The sequence below is a fragment of the Cricetulus griseus genome, chromosome 3 (assembly GCF_003668045.3).
Source record: "Cricetulus griseus strain 17A/GY chromosome 3, alternate assembly CriGri-PICRH-1.0, whole genome shotgun sequence".
Taxonomy (NCBI): Eukaryota; Metazoa; Chordata; class Mammalia; order Rodentia; family Cricetidae; genus Cricetulus; species Cricetulus griseus.
This window is the reverse complement of record NC_048596.1, coordinates 201299000-201318955: the sequence shown is the minus strand read 5'-3', so window position 1 is coordinate 201318955 and position 19956 is coordinate 201299000. Positions and strand designations below refer to the sequence as shown.

At 47.2% G+C, this 19956-nt stretch overlaps 1 protein-coding gene across 4 annotated transcripts in view; it reads right to left on the bottom strand.

Moving 5' to 3' along the window:
• Capn9 (calpain 9) overlaps positions 1-15733 on the bottom strand; it is a 39929-nt gene extending 24196 nt beyond the window's left edge. For 3 of the 4 annotated variants that reach the window (XM_027404842.2, XM_027404841.2, XM_027404843.2), the window contains exons 1-5: positions 15521-15733; positions 8340-8409; positions 6160-6278; positions 4171-4304; positions 942-1110 (exon numbers count right to left, since the gene is read on the bottom strand). In XM_027404842.2, the coding sequence (XP_027260643.1) occupies positions 942-1110; positions 4171-4304; positions 6160-6278; positions 8340-8409; positions 15521-15733 (705 nt within the window). The remainder of the gene's footprint in view (positions 1-941; positions 1111-4170; positions 4305-6159; positions 6279-8339; positions 8410-15520) is intronic. The other variant, XM_027404844.2, reaches the window with a different exon arrangement.
• Positions 15734-19956: the final 4223 nt, after the last annotated feature.

The following is a 19956-nucleotide window of genomic DNA, read 5'->3' as shown; positions in this document are numbered from 1 at the left end:
CTCCTAATAGGTTCATCAGTGATACACAACAAGACCAATCCCTTCCCAGGGTGAGGGGAGGAACCCCTTCCATTGAAATGAGTTTACTTTTCTGTCCCCAAACGGGCAGTAGCCACCCCAGTAATAGATTAGTGAATGGCATCCTCAGTCATGCAGAGGGGAGGCCTATCCTGGTGATGTGTGATTTTATCACAAAGCATGGACTTGCAGGAGAAGTAAATAATTTGTTCACAAAATTAGAGCTATTTTATAGTTAATCCAAAGGGGAAAAAGTCGGATACATTTCAAAAACAGAAGGTATAAAATTATACCTGTATAGGTACCCTATACATAGAGGAAAATGCTGTTAGCCTTCTATCTGGTGGCTTTGTTTTTTCATGGTGTAGAAAGTAAAAGGAACACATTTAAGAAAAGCACACCTGAGGGTTCCCTTCAATGGGATGAATTCAGCCTCCCACTGCTGATGTGCAGTTGCATGGAAGAATTGGTGTGGAGGACAGCCTGGTTGGTATGGTGCTGGGGGAGCAGCCCTGGACATTATAGGAGAGACAGACAACTGTGCTTTTAGACCTCATGGGATGCTCTACTTGGCAGCAGGTATATTTGCCTTTGCAACCCAACAAGCATTAAATAAAGCCTTGCGTTTGCTTGTTTGTTTGAGACAGTTTCATGCATCCCAGCCTGTCCTCAGGTCATGTAGTGGAAGATGACTTTGGATTTCTGACCCTCCTGCCACCATCTCCTGAATGCTGGGAGTTACAAGTATGTTTCACCAGCCTGTTTATATAGTGCTGGGGGGGGGGGGCAGGGCTGCCTGCCAGCCAGGCAAGTGTTCTACCAACTTGTGTTTTAATTAAAGATGGCCACCTTCCAGATACTCAAGTCCCTTCTTGGTTGCCACTTCTATATGTTGGTACTCAGATGGCCAGCCAGCCACTTACATCTATGGAGCATCCCAGCAAGGAACCCCTCTTCAAGGCCTTTTCCAGAATACCATACAAGTCCTCTGGCGCGTCTCGGATTTGGAAGGTCTCAGCCACACCCCCAGTGAAGTCTTCCATGGCCTCTATAGTGCTGCCCCCCTTCAGGGCCTCATAACTCCCATTAAGTCTGCAAAGATGGAAGAGTGGATTGGATGAGGGGATGGAGGGACAGGAAGGTTTGCTCAGTCCACAGAGCACAAGCCGGGATCGATGAGGAAAGGCAGTGGTTGGCAGCGGGGAAAGCCCTTGCTGACACCTCAAGGGGATTGGAGTCTGTAAACCACTCCTGCCATCTTCCTGGTGAACATGCTTTTATATGTTTAAACTGCTCAGCTTTTTGTTTGTTTGTTTTTGTTTTCCTGCCTCAGCCTCCGAAGTGCTGAGATTTGTAGTTGGAATTTTCTTTAGGATACCAACCAGCTCCCAAATAAAGACACAGAGACTTATTATTAATTATGAATGCTAGGCCTTAGCTTAGCTTGTCCCTCTAGCTCCTTAACTTAATTTAACCTGTTTCTATTCATCTACATTTTGCTTCAGAGCTTTTACGCTCTGGCCAGAGCTTCAGATAAGAACTTCAGTCAAAACAAGGACTTCAATCAAGATAAGAACTTCAATCAAGAACTTCAATCAAACATCTCCTTCCAAACCCAGACTGGGTACAAGTGTTGTAGCTAGTCCACTCAAGACTTGCACTACTCTAACATTTTCTTCCTACAGGACTCCATGAGGCTCTCATTGTCCCATTTCAGCAGGAAGTAACTGAGAATACTATGCCCCCTTTCCCCACTGTTGATACTAAGGATAATGTACATCTAGTTAGGGTTAGTTTTCTATTGTTTAGGGTTGGGTTTGGAAGGAGGTGTTCAGGCTTGGACATTTCTTTCAGATGACTTTAGAGTTTAGATAGAATAGATATGGTTAGGATGAGATATAGGTAGATTATTATATCTTCTTGTGATTCACCTTAGTGATTATTAACTATAGACAACTTACACTGTTATAGATCCTTGTATGATGTAACTTATGTATAATTTGTATGTCACAAATCGTCTTACTGTGTAAAGTCTTCTTACAATGATGTAGCTCTTACATATGTTAAGACATTTTGTACACAATTTAATTATGTTTCAAGCTTAAATCCTTTTTAGACTAAAGGGGGAGTTGTAGGGAGAGACCCTGGATACCTGTACCACTGACCCCGCCCATTTGGGCGTAGTCACAGATATGTAGAGGGGTAGGATAAAGGGCAAGGAGGAGAAGGGCTCGCCCTCTTTCGGGGTTCAGACCAGGTCTTGGAGGCATCGGGGATCTTGGTGGCTTGGGGTGCCCGTGTGAGTTGTTCTCATCGTTATCATTTATAATATGCCATCAATAACCATATCTTGTGTTTGGTTGTGTTCCTTTTTCACACCACCACCCAGCAGCAGTTCAGCTTTTTATTAGACCAATCAGGTGCCTTAGGCAGGCATCTTTACATAGTTACATCTTTACATAGTTAAACAAATGCAGCACGTCTTTGCAGAGTGAAACAAATATTCCACAATTATTTTTTATTGCTGTTTTTTGAGACAGGCTCTGACTCCATAGATCAGGTGGGCCTCAAATTCATAGAAATCTTTCTGTCTCAGATTCCCCAGTTCTAGGAGTGTAGGAGTAAGTTACCATGTTCAGCTTGTAATTGAGAAAAAAATTAAAATGCAATATTGTTATATAGCCCTAGCTAGCCTGAAACTTGCTATGTAGGCCAGGTTGGGCTCAAGCTTATGGTAATCCTCCTGCCTCAGTTTCCCCAGAGCTGGAGTTAGAGATATTTATCACCATGCCCAGCTTCTTCTTGAAGGTTTTTGGGTATGAATATATGTGAGTAGGTGTGGAGTATATGTACATTTGTGTATAGCTGCATATGAGCACACATAGAGACCACTGGAGGACCTTGAATGTCCTGTCTATCACTCTCTTCCTTATTCCCTGAGACAGGGTCTTTCATTGAACCTGGAGCTAGGCTAATGGCCAGCAAACCCCAGAAATCTTCCCATCTCTGTTCCCTACAGCACTGGGGTTATAGTCATTTTCTTGATAGCCTAGTCTTTTGTATTTGTGTGTATAACCTACACACATACACTTCTCATCACTGCCTCTGATGGGAGCACCGTAAGTATGCCCTGTGTTCCACTTCCCTCCATCAGCATATGCTATAGGCCATTCCACACTGGTGGGTAATCCTACCTTCCAACAGCTAGCATCCAGCTTTTCCCTATCTGCCCTCTGTCTTGACAATTGCTCAGTCACTGTGTGGACCACTGCATCAGGATCGTCTACCTGTGCCCCATGAAATGTGACCTTGTCTATCAGAGTTTAGTACCATATTCTCTAAGACATGTGTTTCTAGGGTGAGGCATTTACTGTGTCTCCCCACCCAATTGAGGTTTTATTCACACATTTGTGATGTAATTGGACCTTCAAATCACAGGCTGGAACTGGAGGTCGGAGGGAACTGGGACCATCTGGCTAGGGATTAGAAATAGATGTGCTAACTCCATATATGTGAAGTATCTGGACTGCTTCAGTCACAGAGACAGGAAGTGGATGGTTCTAAGGGGGCTGGAAGGAGAGGGACAGGAGAGTCAGTGTCTGTCAGGGACTGGGGTTATAGTTTTGCAAGGTGAACAGTTTTGAGAATAGGTGTGTGGTGGTGCCATGACAAATAAGTGTGTTAATATCATGGAACTATGCTCTCAAAATATAAAAATGGTAAGTTTTATGTCATGAACATTTCATACAAATTTTTAAAAGGAAGGAAAGGATCACTTGTCTGGGACAGTTTCTGTCTTTCCACTTATGTGGGTTGAAGCCACATACCTGAGCTGTGGCAAACCCTGGTATAAGACCTGAAGAACCATTGTCTCATGTGGGCACAGCCAAGGGTCCTGCTTCCCCCAGTGCTTCTCCTTCCAGCATTCCCTAGGCCAGATCAGTGATTCAGGAAGATGGAGGAGACATGAGGCCACCATGCCATGCTGAGGCTGGAAATGTCTAGGACATGGCATGCAAATGGCCTAGTGGTCCAAGAGCCTGTCAGGTAGCAACCACACTTCCCTACTAACTGAATCCCAGTTTCTCCACCAAATGTCCCTGAGAGGATGAGCCCAGGCTTCCAGGAGCAGCTGGAGGGAGTCCCACTTACTTGGCATAGGCTTTCTCCAGCAGTGCGCTCCAGAACTCATTGTGGTCAGCAGAGTGGAGGAAGACCAGGCGGTCTCTGAAGGTGGGCAGGCGGTCATCAATCACGACATCCAGCCACTCACTGTGCTGCCAAAACTAGTGGCCAGGGCAGGATGAGGTGACAAGGGTGAGTCATAAGGAGGTGTGGGTCCAGTGGTAAATGCTTAGTTACCTCCTGGTTCTTCCTTCTGAGCAGACTTCCCATTTGCCCCAAGGAAAATCTTATCTGGTGCCATAGCAGGGCCATACGGATTTCATGACAAGGCCATCTGGGTATCATAGCAGGGTGTCTACCTGGCTTTGTCCACTTACCCATATCCTGGGCCTTCATCCACCATGAAAATCAATTCTAGGACTGTGTCACCATGGAAGCGAGGGAGGGAGCAGTCACAGTAGACACACCTATGCTCTGAGCTAATCCATCTCCTCCATAGGACATCAGGGTAGGTGGCCAGGGGAGGGTGGTGCATGGGCTCAACTCTGTTCACACACAGCCCAGGCTCCATGTACACTCCTGCCTTGTTTTGGCCTTTGACTATCCCACATTTTCCAACCCACATAGTTCCCCCTTGGAGATGGAGCTGCAACATGAGTGTGTATGCACTTTGTTTTCCTATGTGTCATGCATGGAGAAGTGAGGAACATAGGTGTAAATGCACCCTGTTTTGGGTGTACGCATGTATGAACATATGCATTTATGGGCACGAGTATCAACAGACATGCATATATTTGTAAACACGAATGTGTTCATGTACATGGTCTTGTGGGTTAATAATACACGTGTGTATACACTTAAATGTGCATTGTGTGCGAGTCCTAGCTAGCATCAACTGTTAACTTGGCAGTTTGGAGTCATCTAAGGGCATATCAATTGAGGAATTGCCCAGGTTGGGTTGACCTGTGGCCATGTCTGAGAGATTGTCTTGACTGATGTGGGAGAGCTCGGCTCCCTGTGGGTGACACCACCCTCAGCAGATAGGCCTGCACTGTATAAGGAAGCTAGCATGAACTAGTGAGCAAACTGTAAGCAACATTGCTCCATGGTTTCTGCTTGAGTTCCTGCCCTGACTTCCCCTCAGTGATGAACTTTGACCTAAAAGTGGAAGACAAATAAACCCTTTCCTCCTCTAAGTTACTTTCCACGGGGACAGAAAGAAACTAGAACAGTGGGTGAATGTGTGTGGGACAGAATGCGTATACATGGATATGTGGGTTAATGTACATATGTGTGAGTGTGCACATATGTGAGTTAGCACATCTATGTGGGTGTACTGTGTGTGAGTCCACAGGTGTGACATGTGAGAATGTGCATTGCCTGCAGGTGTAGAAGAACATGTGTTTGCATAGGCATGTGAGTGCATGTGCGTGTTTTTGTGTGCACACGTGTGTGAGTATATACACATATGAACATGTGTATATGTGCACACGTGTGTGAGTATATACACATATGAATATGTGTATATACACATGTGAGTATATACACATATGAACATTATGCTCATTTGTGTATTACATGTGTGTGCTTACCTAGGTGGAGAGAGATAGGCAGAGGAAGCATAAGGAAATGAGACCCCTGGGACAAGCCTCACCATCAGTTGTCATACAAGCTCACAGCTTATAGTGCCATGTTTCTCAGTTTTATGTTTGAAAGCCTCCAACATCTCCCTATCTACACTTCCTCAGTAAGGGGAAGCACTCTGCTTATGAGAAGTGCCCTGGCTCCCCAGGGGAGAAACCCTGTTTCCTTGAGGATACTATATGCTTTTCCTTCCCTGCCGCTTGCTGCCTCTGGAAACCCCCCCCCCCAGAAGAGTCCCACATGGTTTGGTGCCATGCTTCATGCACACCATCACACAGCTCCCAGAGTTGTCAATGGTACAAAATTGTACACAGTATCTCCTGGGCCTCCCCCACCCCTACAAACAAACCCAGGGGCTCAGGCTTCTATTACCTGGAAGTGAAATATCCCAGCATAGCCAGAGCCAAAGTCTTGATCCTGGGGAACCACCCTGGCCAGTGCTTTCTGATTGAGGGTGAGGGAGGCAATGGCCGCCAGGAGCCAGCAGTCTCCTGCAGAGTAGAGGTCACACAGGTGTCATACTTTCTGCCACGGATTTTCAGGAGTCAAGAAAAAGCAATGCCACAGGGGTGTGGGGACACATTTCTGCCTTGCTGAAAACAATGGAGTGACAGCAAATATTTCTGTCCCCTCCACCTGTCCAGCCTGCTCTTCTGCCCTGCTCTGTGGTTGCCTCCTGGATACTGTGGCAGCATTTGCTGACTCATCCTCAGGAGGTCCCAGAGAACCAGGGCTGTATGATGTGTCAAGTAGCTCTGGAGTACTGCATGGGGAAAGGGTCTTGGAAACAAGCCAGTGGCACCTACTGCAATCCTGAGCTTGCCTCTCCTAGACTAGGTTTGGCTCAGCTGTGAGCAGCAACAGCTCCAAGGAGGCTCCTTTGCCTCACTTTCTCCCTTCCTTAATTTCTCCCTTCTTCCTTCTTTCCTTGCTTGTTTGCTTCCTTCCTTCCTTCCTTCCTTCCTTCCTTCCTTCCTTCCTTCCTTCTTTTTTCCTTCCTGGTCTTTTTTGATAGAATTTCATTCTATAGATAAGGCTTTCCTGGACCTCAGTATGTAGCCTAGACTGGTCTTGAACTTGTACCAATCTTCTATCCATCCATCAACCCATCCATCCATCATCCATCCATCCATCTATCACCAATCCATCTATGTATCATTTATATATCATCTACTCATCTATCACTCATCCATTCGTCTATCAATCATCCATCCATCTACCATTCATCTGCCTATCCATTTGTCTATTATCCATTCATCACTAATCTACCCATCCACAATTTTTCTATCCATCCATCCAGTGACAATTCATCATCTATCTATCATCTATCTGTACTATCTCTCATCTGTCAATCAGATATCATATTTTTACATCTATTTATGTATGATCTATTGATTTTTATGGTCTATCTATCAGTCTTTCTATCATCTATCTCTATTATCAATCACATGTATCTATTATCTACCATCTATTTGTTATCTATCACTTATCGTATATCTATTTATATATTGACTACCTTTTATAGTCTATCTATTTATACTATCTGTCTTCAATCTATCTTCAATGTATCATCTATGTATCTATGTATCATCTATCAATCTATCATCTATGTATCATGTATCTATTGTCTATTATCTGTCTTCAATCTATCATCTACATATCTATATTCTATCTATCTATCTATCTATCTATCTATCTATCTATCTATGGTCTATCTATCTTTCTTAATCTAGTTTACTGTCACCAGTCTGGGCAGCTGGCTTTGGGAGTCTGTGTGAAGGCAACTCAGGTTCTCATTGAGATTCCAGATGATCGGTTCTCAACACAAGGGTCACAGTGACAGCCTGGGATCTGAGTAGCTCAATCTACACAAGCCATACTTCCTTCTTTAGAAGATTCTATAATGTGTTTGTTTTTCAAATATTCATTAAGAGTAAGTTTTATGCTAACTCCTGATGTACTGGATTGATTTAGCTGCTGTGAGGTCTATCAGGATTCCTTGTTGGAATAAGATGGTGTGAGCATGAAAGCTACTCTGGTGTAATGGCTAAAATCATGGTTTCTGTAGCCAAAATGTTTTTGCAATCTGACTGTCCATCTATCATCCATGACCTTGGACATATTGCTTGGTTCCCTTGCCTCAGTTTACTCTTATGCAGCCATGGGGAGGTGTCTGGGAAGAGGAACACAAGTGTGTAATCTTAGGGAAAGTATCTGGCAGGTGAATAGGTTCATGGTGTAGGCATCAGTGAGCTATGAAACCATGAGCCACCAGTGAATTAGGTGCAGCTTTTAGGGGAGGCTCAGCTTTCTGGGAACTTCTGGACAGGTTCGGAGCCCAAGCACAATGGTACCAGAAAAACAGGAATGCCAGAGGTGGGGAGGCCACTGGACTCCCCACAGGGAAGTCAGCTGAAGACTAGGGAGGGAGTGGACAGGCTGATGGCCTTGTTTTGCCCAGCCCTGGTACCTTATCCTCAGGGGCCCGTGCTGCTCTGACTCTATGTCACTTGGAGTGTGATCCCTTGTCATCCCCTTTCTTCTCTACTTACCCAGTTCTCCTTGACAGATATCAGTCCTGGTGGCTCCTCCAAGAATGAATTCTGGGTTTTCCACAATTTCCTGAAGGAGTGAGAGTATCTTAGGGAAAGACCCAAAGCATAACAGCCATAGCAGAGAGAAAGGCAGTCCCTGTCCCCCAGGGAGGAAGATTCTCATGGAAGGCCAGGAGGGTGCAAAAGCTGCCAGGGATTTATGCTCTGACCTTCCTGGACTCAGCTTAGTCCATCCACAGCTCAGCCCAGGGGACAGCCTGGCACCAGCACCTTTCTCTATAGAAACTCACACTATTTAATGAGGAAGCAGACTGTCAGCCACATACCAAGCCTCAGTGCGTGGCCAGGCACAGGCTGGTTCTATGTAGTCCCTTACCACAAGAACTGCCCGGGGCTTTGAACTCTTCACCATGTAATGAGCAAGTGATCAGCACCTCAGGTAGGCATCCCTACGCCCTACCCGGCTGCTTTCTTTTTCTCCAATAGGTTTTCTATATCTGCATCACATCTAGAGGGATGTCTGCATGTCACTCATAATTTTATCTACATGTGCTATATATACTTTATTACATACCATCCTATTAGGGGTTTTATGTAATTGTATATATTTTATGTGTATTGCTATAAACATTAACACATAGAAACCTAATATGGAAAGTTCTATATAAAACATTAAAAAGTAAAAGCAATTATGTAAAATGTGGTGGTTTTTTTTTTTTTTTTTTTTTTTTTTTTTTTTTTTTTTTTTTTTTTTTTGAGACAGGGTCTAACTATGTAGCTTTAGCTATCCTGGAACTTACTATGTAGACCCGGTTGGCCTTGAACTCCTACCTCTGCCTCCCTGATGCTAGAATTAAAAGCATGCAACACCACATCCATCTAAAATGTATATATATGAAAAGGGGCTTAAAATTTCTTAAGAATGATGTCATATGACATGAAGCATGTGATTGCAGTCACCTGGTTACTTTGCAACAGCACAGCAGGACTCTGAGGACCCCCGACGTGGCAGAGGTAATAAATAGCTCTAGTGGGAGCCTTTTTTGATCAAGCATTTCTACCCCCACACCTGTGTTGGGGATGGATCCCAGGATTTTAGCATGCTAAGCAAGTGCCCAACCATTGATCTACATCCCCATTTTCATTTTATTTTTTATTTTGAGACATGTTTCACTAAGTTGCCCAAACTGGCCTTGCACTCCCCAGTGTAGTCCAGGCCTGCCTTGAACTTGAGATCCCTCTGTCTGAGCCTGCTGGTAGCTGGGATCATCTCACTTCTTCATAGCAGTCACAGGGGCCACCTACCCTGGAGGCAGCTTCCCTTGGGCAGCAACACACCACTGCTGCTTGCTATCCATTCTGCTTATTCTTTCCTCCCTCAGAAACCCAGGCCCTGCGATTTAGAAACACTGTTTCTGGGCAGTGAGAGTTGGAGAATTTGTGTTATTCCCTGGAATAAATCTGCTGCCATCCTCAGTGTGCCTCAACTTGTCCTACAGGTCTTGATTCCTTTCTCTTCGTTTTCTCATCCCAATCCCCCTGCCTCCCTCCCTGCCTGCCTGCCGCCCTCCCTCCTTTGAAGCTTCCTTGGAATTTTTGAGACAGGGCCTCACTATGTAGCTTAACCTGGCCTCGAACTTATGATCTTCCTGCTTCAGCTCTCTTCTGCCTTTCCAGTGTCAGGCTCTGTCCCTGGTGCTTCAGCTCCAGCACAAGTGACAGAGAAAGTCCATGTGATCTCTTCTAGGGACTTCAGTCAGCTGTCAGGACAGGGCTAGATAGTGATGGTGTGGGACCAGGAGGCCTAGGGGAGGCTAAGTGTGCAGAGATCCGAGCATCTGCAGGAGGCCTTCCTGTGGAGGTCCAGAAGAGGAAAGGGCATAGCCTGAGGCTTCAGAGAAGGACTTACTTTAACTGGATCAGGGTGACACCAGAAAGGAAGCAGGATGGGAAAGCTAGAACAGAGGAGGAGCCAGGGCTGGGGCAAAAAGTCCCCAGAGTCTCTAACTCCGATACTTGGGGTATCTCCAGCTGCCACTCCTCCTAGCAGTCCAAGTTGCCTGCTTCCTCCCTGGGCTCAGATCCCAGGGAGATGGTGTGAGTGGGCAGTCTACTAAGGTCAAGGGCTGAAGTGAAAGCTGGTAGCTTTCTATGAGCCCCCAAAATGTAGCAGTCTTGGGGAGTGTAGTCTCCCAGGTCACCTGCCCAGGAAGGACTGTGTGCCTTTATTTGTTTCTAATATGTTCATGTGACCTTAGGGCGAGGGTTCTGGGACAGGCTGTGCTGTTGGCTGTGCCAGAAACTCAGGCTTGGCAGAGGAAGGACATGGGAGGCCAGCTTGCCCCCCCCCCAGACCCTGCAACCTTTGTATCCGCCCTCCGCCCCAGCAGCCTTGGAGTCTGTCCATTAACTGACCCCATCCATCATGCCCAGGGCAGACAGTGAGGCAGAAGAACAGCTCCTCCATCTTTGTATCTCAGGGTGGCTGTGTGGTCTTCTCTACATAACAAGGCACACTGTTGTCCCCATCAGCTGTCCTTTCCCAAGCAGAAATCTGTTTATTACCCAGCCTTGTATGTTCCCTCCTACTCCTGCCAGCACTAGGTTCCTTTCTTTTCCCCTTCTTCCCCCACTCTCTTCCACGCAGTGCTTCCAGCTCTGGGCCACATGAGAGTGAGCCTAACAGTCCACTACCTCTGATGTCACACTGGTTTTGTGTTCCCTTTCCCCTCACACAGCTCTGTTTGACCAAAAGGAGGGTCACTCTGCCCACAGCCTGAAGAGTGGCTTGGCACATGCTATTGAGATGTGCCCTGTATGAGATATGCACCTAACCACAGGCTTTCTGGAGGTTGGGGCAGCTCAGGGCCTCACTGTATGCCTGCCCTGCACCAGGACCTACACTTCCACCTTGACTTGACAAGAGGGAACTCAGGTTTTACTGCCGCTATAGGGCTGAACGCAGAGAGCAGGCTCCCTGACTGGGAAACAGATACTGGTTTCCAGGGACAATATGCAGATAAGGGACAGTCTGGGTCACACTCACAGGGGAGGCAGATCCAGTTCTGAAAGAGTCCATAGGATGTGCCGTGGCAAGGAGACTGAAGACTGAATGTGATGAAGACAGGCATGGCTTGGCTCCAGCCTCAGCTGGGGAAGGGCAGAAGGACTCAAATTTGGGGCACCTTTGCAAGGGGTATGTGGAAGGCACAATGGAGGGCTGTGCTTCAGGGCCTTGCTGTGAGATCAAACCTTCCCAGTGTTGCACAACTCTGGATGGTTGTCAGCGGTACAGCTTCTGGGGCTGTGAGCTGAGACTCAGAGTCCCCAGTGCTTTTAGTAGTCTCCCACCCCAGGAGGAGAGACAAAGGCCTTTGGGCTCTAGAGCAGTGTTTCTCAACCTTCCTAATACTTCGACCCTTTACTACAGTTGTTCATGTTGTGGTGACCCCCAACCATAAAATTATTTTCATTGCTACTTCATAACTCTAATTTTGCTGTTGTTGTGAGTTGTAATGTAAATATCTTACATGCAGGTTCATCTGATTTGAGACCCCTGTGAAAGGGTCGGTTGACTCCCAAAGGGGTCTTGACACACAGGTTGAGAGCAGCTGCTCTAGAGGAACAATGTCAGTGTAGATTTAAGGCTGGCATTCCCAACCACCAGGATGTTAGTGTAGGTTTGAGGCTGGGCCTCCTGAGTGACTCAGCCTGGCCACAGAGCAGCTCCTAAAGGAGCAGGATGGCCTCAGCAGGGAGGCTGAGAGAGGAGAGAGTTCAGACTGTGAGGAGGAACCAAAGCCAGGACAAGCTGAGAGTGGAGGAGAAGAGGGGAGCCAGCATCTGGGAACACCCTGGAGTCCCGATGGCTTGCTGAACCTACACACCAAGCCTTTTATTGTATCAGAGGTCCCTAGGTCAGACTCCCACATATTGCAGAGATCTAGTGCCAAGGTCTACAGCATATTTGTGCATGTAGGTACGTACAGAGAAATTCACATGCACAGGATACATGCATGTGTGTGCACACTTGCATGAACACAGAGCTAAGTATGCACACCTCACAAATACACATGTGTACCATGAGCACATAGGCATGCACAACACACTTGCATATGTACATTTGTATGCACAAAGTACATACATGCATGTGTCAAGAATGTGGCTACTGATGTCTGTGGCTCCAGTAAGTTCGCTCCCAGGAGCTTCTAGAACAAGTACTTCCTACATTTCCTCATCAGGCAGCACAGGAAACACGAGTGTATGTGGCATCCTGAGATGGAAGGGAAAGCTGCCTAGGGCCAAAAGTGACCAGGTCAAGCTGTGACTACCCTAGGAGGAGGCATCAACTTCTCAAGAATGATTTCCCAAGATCTTGATTACCAGCAATTCCCAGGATTGAGTGAACTGCACCTGCAGCCCATGGCCCCGGCAGCTGCTCAACACTGGATGCAATGCACCCACAGCCTGGGAAGTTGCTCAACACTGGATGAAAAGCATCCGTAGCCTATAGCCCAGACAGCTGCTCATACCACTGGATGAAATGCACACACAGTCTGGGCAGCAGCCATGTACCCATTTATCCTTGTCCTGAGGACTTGAAACAAGCCCAAGAAGACCCAAGGGTTACCAAAGTGCCATCAGAGGTTGCTTCTTTGTGTCTTAGGATCTGTACTTTTTCACATTAGAAATGGCCATTTTCTTCCATAGCAGAGAACAGTCTACTTATCCACCTGCATGGCCCAAGTATCATCTACCTTTACTGCCATTGGCCACATGCAAAGAACCAAACTAACTTAAAGTGGCTTTCAAGTGCCCAGAGAGAGATCCTGGGGGCCTCCACTATCTTTTACCAGGACCACTGAATGCTCTTTGATGTTCCCCACACATAAGACACCACAATAGGACTCATTACTGCAGCCTCCCATGAGGACCATTGTCTCACTGATAGAGACTAGTACCATCTGTGTACACAGACACATATGCATACATGTGAATACATACGTACATGCAGATGTGCACACAAATGCCTATGTGTCTACACAATACATAGGCAATCTAAAATAAGCATATTTACTTATAAACTGCACGTTGTCCAGGACAGAAGATAGCAGTAAATATTGGTTAATTTTTATCAACTCAATACAAGCTAGAGCCATTGTAGAAGAGGGAACTTCAGCCGAGGAATTGCCTCCATCAATTTGGTTATAGGCAAGTCTATGGGGCATTCTTTTTATTAATAATTGATGTGGGAAGGTAAAGGCCATTGTGGTAGGTGTCCCCTTGGTCAGATGGTCTTGGGTTGTGTAAGATAGGTAACCGAGTAAGCCATAGGGAGCAAACCAGTGAGCATGTTCCCATCATAGTCTTTGCTTCAGTTCTGTCTCAGGTTCCTATCTTGAGTTCCTGTCTGACTTCCATTTACAATGGACTATAAGATATCAGGTGAATAAAACCTATCCTCCCCAGGTTGCTTCTGGTCATGGTGTTTATAAGAGCAGAAGGAAGCAAAATGGGACAACCTCACTGCTTTATAAATAATACCCCCCAGGAGCCCTGCTGTGTTTCTTGTGTAGGTGTTTTCTAAAAGTTAGACAGGTCATATATTTAGCACATTTGTTGGGACCCAGCCCCCCACGGGGTCCCTAAGAGTCCCTAAGCATAACCACAGGTACCTCCTGTTTTCCTGACCTCACCCCACTAGCATCAATATCCTGCTGTGAACCCTTCACCTGGAGTTTTTGTAAGTTTGTATATAAGGCTGCTCCACAATAAAGCTGAGAGACATTCTCTCAGAAAGTGAACCAGGCGTCTTGTTGTTCATCAAATTCTCCAGGCTTTTGCCTGATATTAGGACTTAGTTGTGGTGCAGGCAGCCACACACATTGACATTACTTTGATGATGTGCAATAGGAGGAGGTGGTTTTGGTGAGTAAGATGAAATCCGAGGCTGGCAAGATGGCACAGTAAGTAGAGGCACTTGCATATAGGCCCGAGGACCCGAGTTTGACTCCCTGATCCCACAAGGGAGCAAGGAAAACAGACTCTTATATAAGAGTTGTCCCCTGACTTCCACACTTTTGCTATGGCATGCTCAAGCCCACAGGCGGAGTAAACAAAATAAGGGCTGGTGAGAAGGCCCAGCAGGCAAAGGTACTTGCTGCAAGGCTGATAGCCTGAATTTGATTCCTGGGACCCACAAAGTGAATGGAGAGAAACTATTCCTGCAAGTTGTCTTCTGACCTCCATGTGATCATCGTGGCATTCACGTACACACATACACAAGTAAATATAATGAAAATGGATAAACAAAATTTCAAGATGGGATTCTGAGCTACTGATGAGATGATGGAGGAGCACACAGCAATGCTACCAGTGAAAATATGCTCTTTACTGAGGGCACTTGTGTGCTGGTCCAGACCTACCCCAGTCATCTCTAGGGGAGGGGGCAGCTAGTGCACTGCCTCTCCCTGCACACACAACGTCTGTTCCCATCCAGAGGGTGGAGCCATGTGGCTCTGGGTCACAGGGAGGACCCTGACTAACCAGGTGCTGCAAATATTGACCTTGTGTCTCGAGTACCAGCTGGTGCCTCCTAGAGACATTGGAGGTGGGGTGGCAGCCACCACCACTCTTGTCTCTCTGGGAGAGGTGTGTGTTGCTTTGGAAATGTAGCTCTGCTTTACCTAGGGTCCAGACATCACATGCTTGCAAAGAACTTGTAGTAACACCCACCTATATCCATAGTGCATCCTCAGCCCTGGGCCAACAGCCTCAGAGCAGGGCTGGCCATCTCAGCGCATCACACATATCTCAACTGACACCCCTCACCTGCCATCCCGGCTAGTTTGCCTCTGTGTTCTGATTGACCAAGTCACCAGAGAGCTGTCCTTGGGCTACAGCTCTGATCCTACTCACAGGTCATAGATGAGATCTTCTCTCTCTATGGCCCCAGACACAGTGGGACTCAGAGCTGGAGGCCAAAAGTTGTGGCCAGATACCCTGAGGACCATCTGAAGGTGTCTCCAGCTAGCACATTGCCAGAGAGCCTTCCACAAAGGACAGAAAATGGTCCTACAAGTGATTGGTTCTTTCCCACCCCTCCAGCTCCCTCTCCTCTTATCCCTATCCCTCCCCCTCCTGTCTCAGTTTCTCTTACTCCTCCTCATCCTACTCACCCCTGGCCGTTTCCACACAAAGGGGACCTGGGGCCTCTCGCTGTAGAACAGGGAGTTGTTGCTGGCAGGGAAGTCAGCATCCTCAAACAAGGTGCTGGATTGCAGGCAGTCCTGCCTCAGCTCCTCAAAGCTCCGACCTGAAGAATGGATAGTCCGGGCATCCCTGGGGACTGGGTGTGGCTGGGGCCTCAGAGACTGATGCAAGTAAGGCATTACTGCTTCTCCACAGCCTGCTAGAGGGAGATGTGAGAGGCAAGGTGAGAGTGGCCAACAAAGAGGAACAACCAGAGGCCCTCACCCTGGCCTCCACCCTCTTGCTGGGCTCCTCCCTATGAAATGAGATCAGGCCCTCCCGAATGGCAAATACTAAGTGAGACCTCTGTCCATTCGGGCTCCCAGGAACCATGGGCATCTCTGGAGCTCGGCTAAGTCTGAGCAGAGGGAGGAGGTGCCTCTGTTTGATGCACTGGGGAGATTCTGAAGGGCAGGCAGGGCTGATGTATTGGGGAGTCTCTGAAGGGCAGGCAGGGCTGCTTCATAGAGAAGGATAGCAAGCAACCAAATTAGTTCAGGGGGTGGTTGAGGGGAGGATCTAGAGTCAGAGCAGAGAGTGGCAGAGCTTTGTGGTTGGAGGCACCTGGGTGAAGGACGTTACACTGCAGGCAGAGCTCCCTGGTCTCTTGTGAACACAACCCCATCTGACTTCCATCAGGTCTCAGCAACCTCTTCTGTGGCAGGCCTTCCTAAAGTCCGTGGAACACTGTCTGTGTTCCAAATGCTCTCTTACTTGACAGTCACATTTGCCAAGGCAAGTGTGTTGACACAAATATGAGGTTACATCCCTCCCAAGCCTTCTCTACAAGGCTGGGGAATTGGCTCGGGTGGGAAAGTGTTTACTGCTGAGCAGAGGGAGGAGGTGCCTCTGTTTGATGCACTGGGGAGGACCTGAGTTTGAGCCTCCAGGATCTACATAGAAAATCTGGGCATAGTAGCATCTATTTGTGATCCAAGCACTGAGAAAGTGGAGGCAGGTGGGTGTCTGGGGACAGCTCTAGGCCAAGGAGAGATGCTACCTTAAAAGAACAAGGTACTCCAGTGGTGGTGGTGCACACCTATAATTTCAGCACTCAGGAGGCAGAGAGGTGGGATCTCTATGTGTTCCAGGCCAGCCTGCCCTACAAAGTGAGTTCCAGGATAGATAGCCAAGTCTATTTTACACAGAGAAACCCTGTCTCCAAAAAAAAAAAAAACAAAAATAAAACCAAACAAACAAATAAGAACAAGGTATGAGTGCTGGAGAGATGGCTCAGCAGCTAAGAGTACTGACTGCTCTTCCAGAAGTTCAATTCCCTAGTTCAATTCCTGGCACCCATATAGTAGTTACAACCATCTGTAATTTCAGTTCTAGGTAACTCAATCCCTTCTTTTGACTTCTGTAAACACTGTAATGTGTGGTACATATACATACTTGTAACATGAAAAATAAAAGACCCAGAGACTGATATTGGGGTTCAAGCTTCAAGCTGAAAATCAGAGAAGCAAAGCAACCAGGCCAGTAGGTCTTACCTCTACCAAGCTGAAATGGCAATCATGTCTCCACGAATCCTCAGAGGCAAAAAGCTCTGAATTCCTGACTCCTCCTTCTTAGATTCCTTTCTCCACCCAACCATATCCTCCTGTCTCTACCTCCCTAGTGCTGGGATTAAAGGTGTGTGATCCCAAGTGCTGGGATCAAAGTTGTGAGCTCTGTACTCTTTATTCTTGTGTAGGACAGGGTGGCCTTGAACTCAGAGAGATCCATCTGCCTGTCTCCTGAGTCTTGGGATTAAAAGTGTGTGTCACCATAGTCTAGCTTCTACAGATGACTAGTGTGGCTGACTTTGCTTTCTGACCCTTCAGGCAAACTTTATTAAATCATAAGTAATACGTCACTACACATAATGCAGGCAAAACACCATACAGATAAAGAAATAATAACAACAACAAGGTTTTAGCACCAGAGGATTGATGTCTGAAGTTGACCTGTGTCAGTTCCCCCCCACCCCCCCACCCCCCACCCCCGCCAAATCCCTACAAAAGCATGAGGTCCTGGTGGTTTAGCCCTGAGACAGGTGATCTCAAAGGAGGGCTATAAATCTCCCCTCAAGACCTTGCCCTTGCCCTCACAATGTCCCTAATCACATCAAACTCTCCATCAGGATCTCACAGGTTCTCAGTGGCTTGACCAAAGCTTGTAGGCATCTCAGAAGCAGATCCAGGCATTGTCTAGCACAGCCTCTCTTCCTGGAGCCAGGACAATGGTACCTGAACAGCTAGCAGAGTCTGTGACAGGGTTTCCAGGTCTAAAGTAGCCACTGGGAAATGCCACTGGGTGGCTGGCTGAAATGAAGATTATTTCTATTTCACAGTGCCCTCAAGGGCCCTGTCAAGCTAATTTACAAGAAACAGGGCTGAGACTATTGCCCCACTAATAGAGTACATGTCTAGTGTGCAGGAGGCTCTGGGTTTGATTCTCAACACCACAGAAACAGGCATGGTGGTACATGGCTGTAATGCTAGCACTTGGGTGGTGGGGCAGGAGCAGTAGAAATCTGAAGTTACATAGCCTGGACTAGAGATCCTGCAGGAAGTGCGGAGGGAAGGAAGGAATGAAGGAAAGAGGAAAAGAAAAAGGAAAAGGAAATTGTATAAATCCTCCCCATCTTAACTTCATGGTCAAGTTCTCCAGAACAAGGCCAGGCCCTCAGAAACTGTTCTCACACACCAACGATGACATTCTGATGTGTTTTAATGAGTTGTAGCAAATGAGACACCTTCAAGTGCAGGCAGGTGAAAATGTTTTGCAGAGGGATGAAACTCTGCCTCATAGACAAGGGCTGTCAGTGGGATTTCCTTCTGCGGGAATACAGTTTCATGCCATATGCTAATAGCATCACATTGAGACAGGGTGGTACAATAGGATGAGGTGGGAGTAGAGCAAGGAGATGCTCACAGAACTCTCTGCTGGGACCCAGATATGTGTGAAGATGCTGTTGCATAGAGGCAAGCATCCCACTGTGTGGGAGACTGAGCCTCTGGGCTCAGGGGACAGAAGTGAGCTCACTGTGTTGGACCAGGGGATAGGTGTCGTGGCTGTAAAGAGGAGGCAGGTGGCTTGAATGGGGTTATGCACTGACTGGGAAGGCAGACTTGGGAAAGCAGCTCTCTGGGAGGGTTTGAACAGAGGAACTCACTTCCAGTGGTGCTGTAGATGAGACAGGTAGAGAGGGGGTGGTGTTGGGAGTCATGAGAGCAGCTGACCAACAGGGAGCGCTGTTGGAACTAGACCTGAAATCAAGCTCCCCTCCCAGGCTGGAAACTTCCGAAGTAGCAGGTAAGGAAGGCTCTGGTTACCAAGGAACCAGATGATGCAGGGACCTGGCTGCTAAGAACCACCCAGACAGAAAGGAGCCCATCACTCACAAGACTTCATCCAGATGCAGGGCAAGCTTCCTTTCCTCCTACTAGAGGGCTTGGTGCCTTGGAGCAGATGCTCCCAAAGGAGTCTTGCTTCTCACAGAGACCCAGAACTGTGGCCTGTGCCCTCTATCCGTGTCTCCAGAGACGGTCCTGGACCCTGAAAAACATTTCTGGTTCCTGCAATTGACTAAGCCTGCCTAGTCCTTGAAGAGATTTTGCGTACCTACAGAAGAAAGTCCCCATGATGACAGGCTGCACAGTCAGCCCTCATGAAAGGGGAGTGGACTCTTCTCCCATCTTCAATAGGGAGAATTACACCTCTTATTTTTATCTAGTACTTGACTTGGCAGCATCCAGTGGGGGTTAATGTCACTGCCTGGAGCTGGGGAAGGGTGTCAGGAGGCTGTGGTCCCCAGGCTCTGGCCTAACTGAGTGTGGATGAAAGCAGGAGTGTGGAGTAGCAAAGGGCACAGTGGGAGGGAGGTTACATCAGGCACAGGGTCAGGTCACCTTTGCTCTTTAAAACACACACATACACACAAACATTTACTTGGTGTGTGTGTGTGTGTGTGTGTGTGTGTGTGTGTGTGTGTGTGTGTGTGTGTTCGCGTGTGCTCACGAGTTTTAAAGGACAATTTATGGAAGTCAGTTCTCTCTTTTTACCATGTGGATCCCAGGGGCTGAAGTCAGGTTATAAGACTTGGATCCAAGTGCTCTGCCTGCTGAGCCATCTTTCTTGGTGTGTGGGAGGGGGTGCATTGTATAGGGTGGTGCACGTGCATATCTGAGGCCAGAAGTGAACTATTGGTGCTGTTTCTTAGGCACCATCTCATTTTTTTTTTTGAGACAGGGTTTCTCACTGGTCTGCAGTTGACAAGGGTGGCCATTCAGTGAGCTCCTGGGATACAGTTGTCTTTACCTCTCCAGTGATGGGGTTACAGGCATGCACCACCATATTTCTCTCTCTCTCTCTTTCT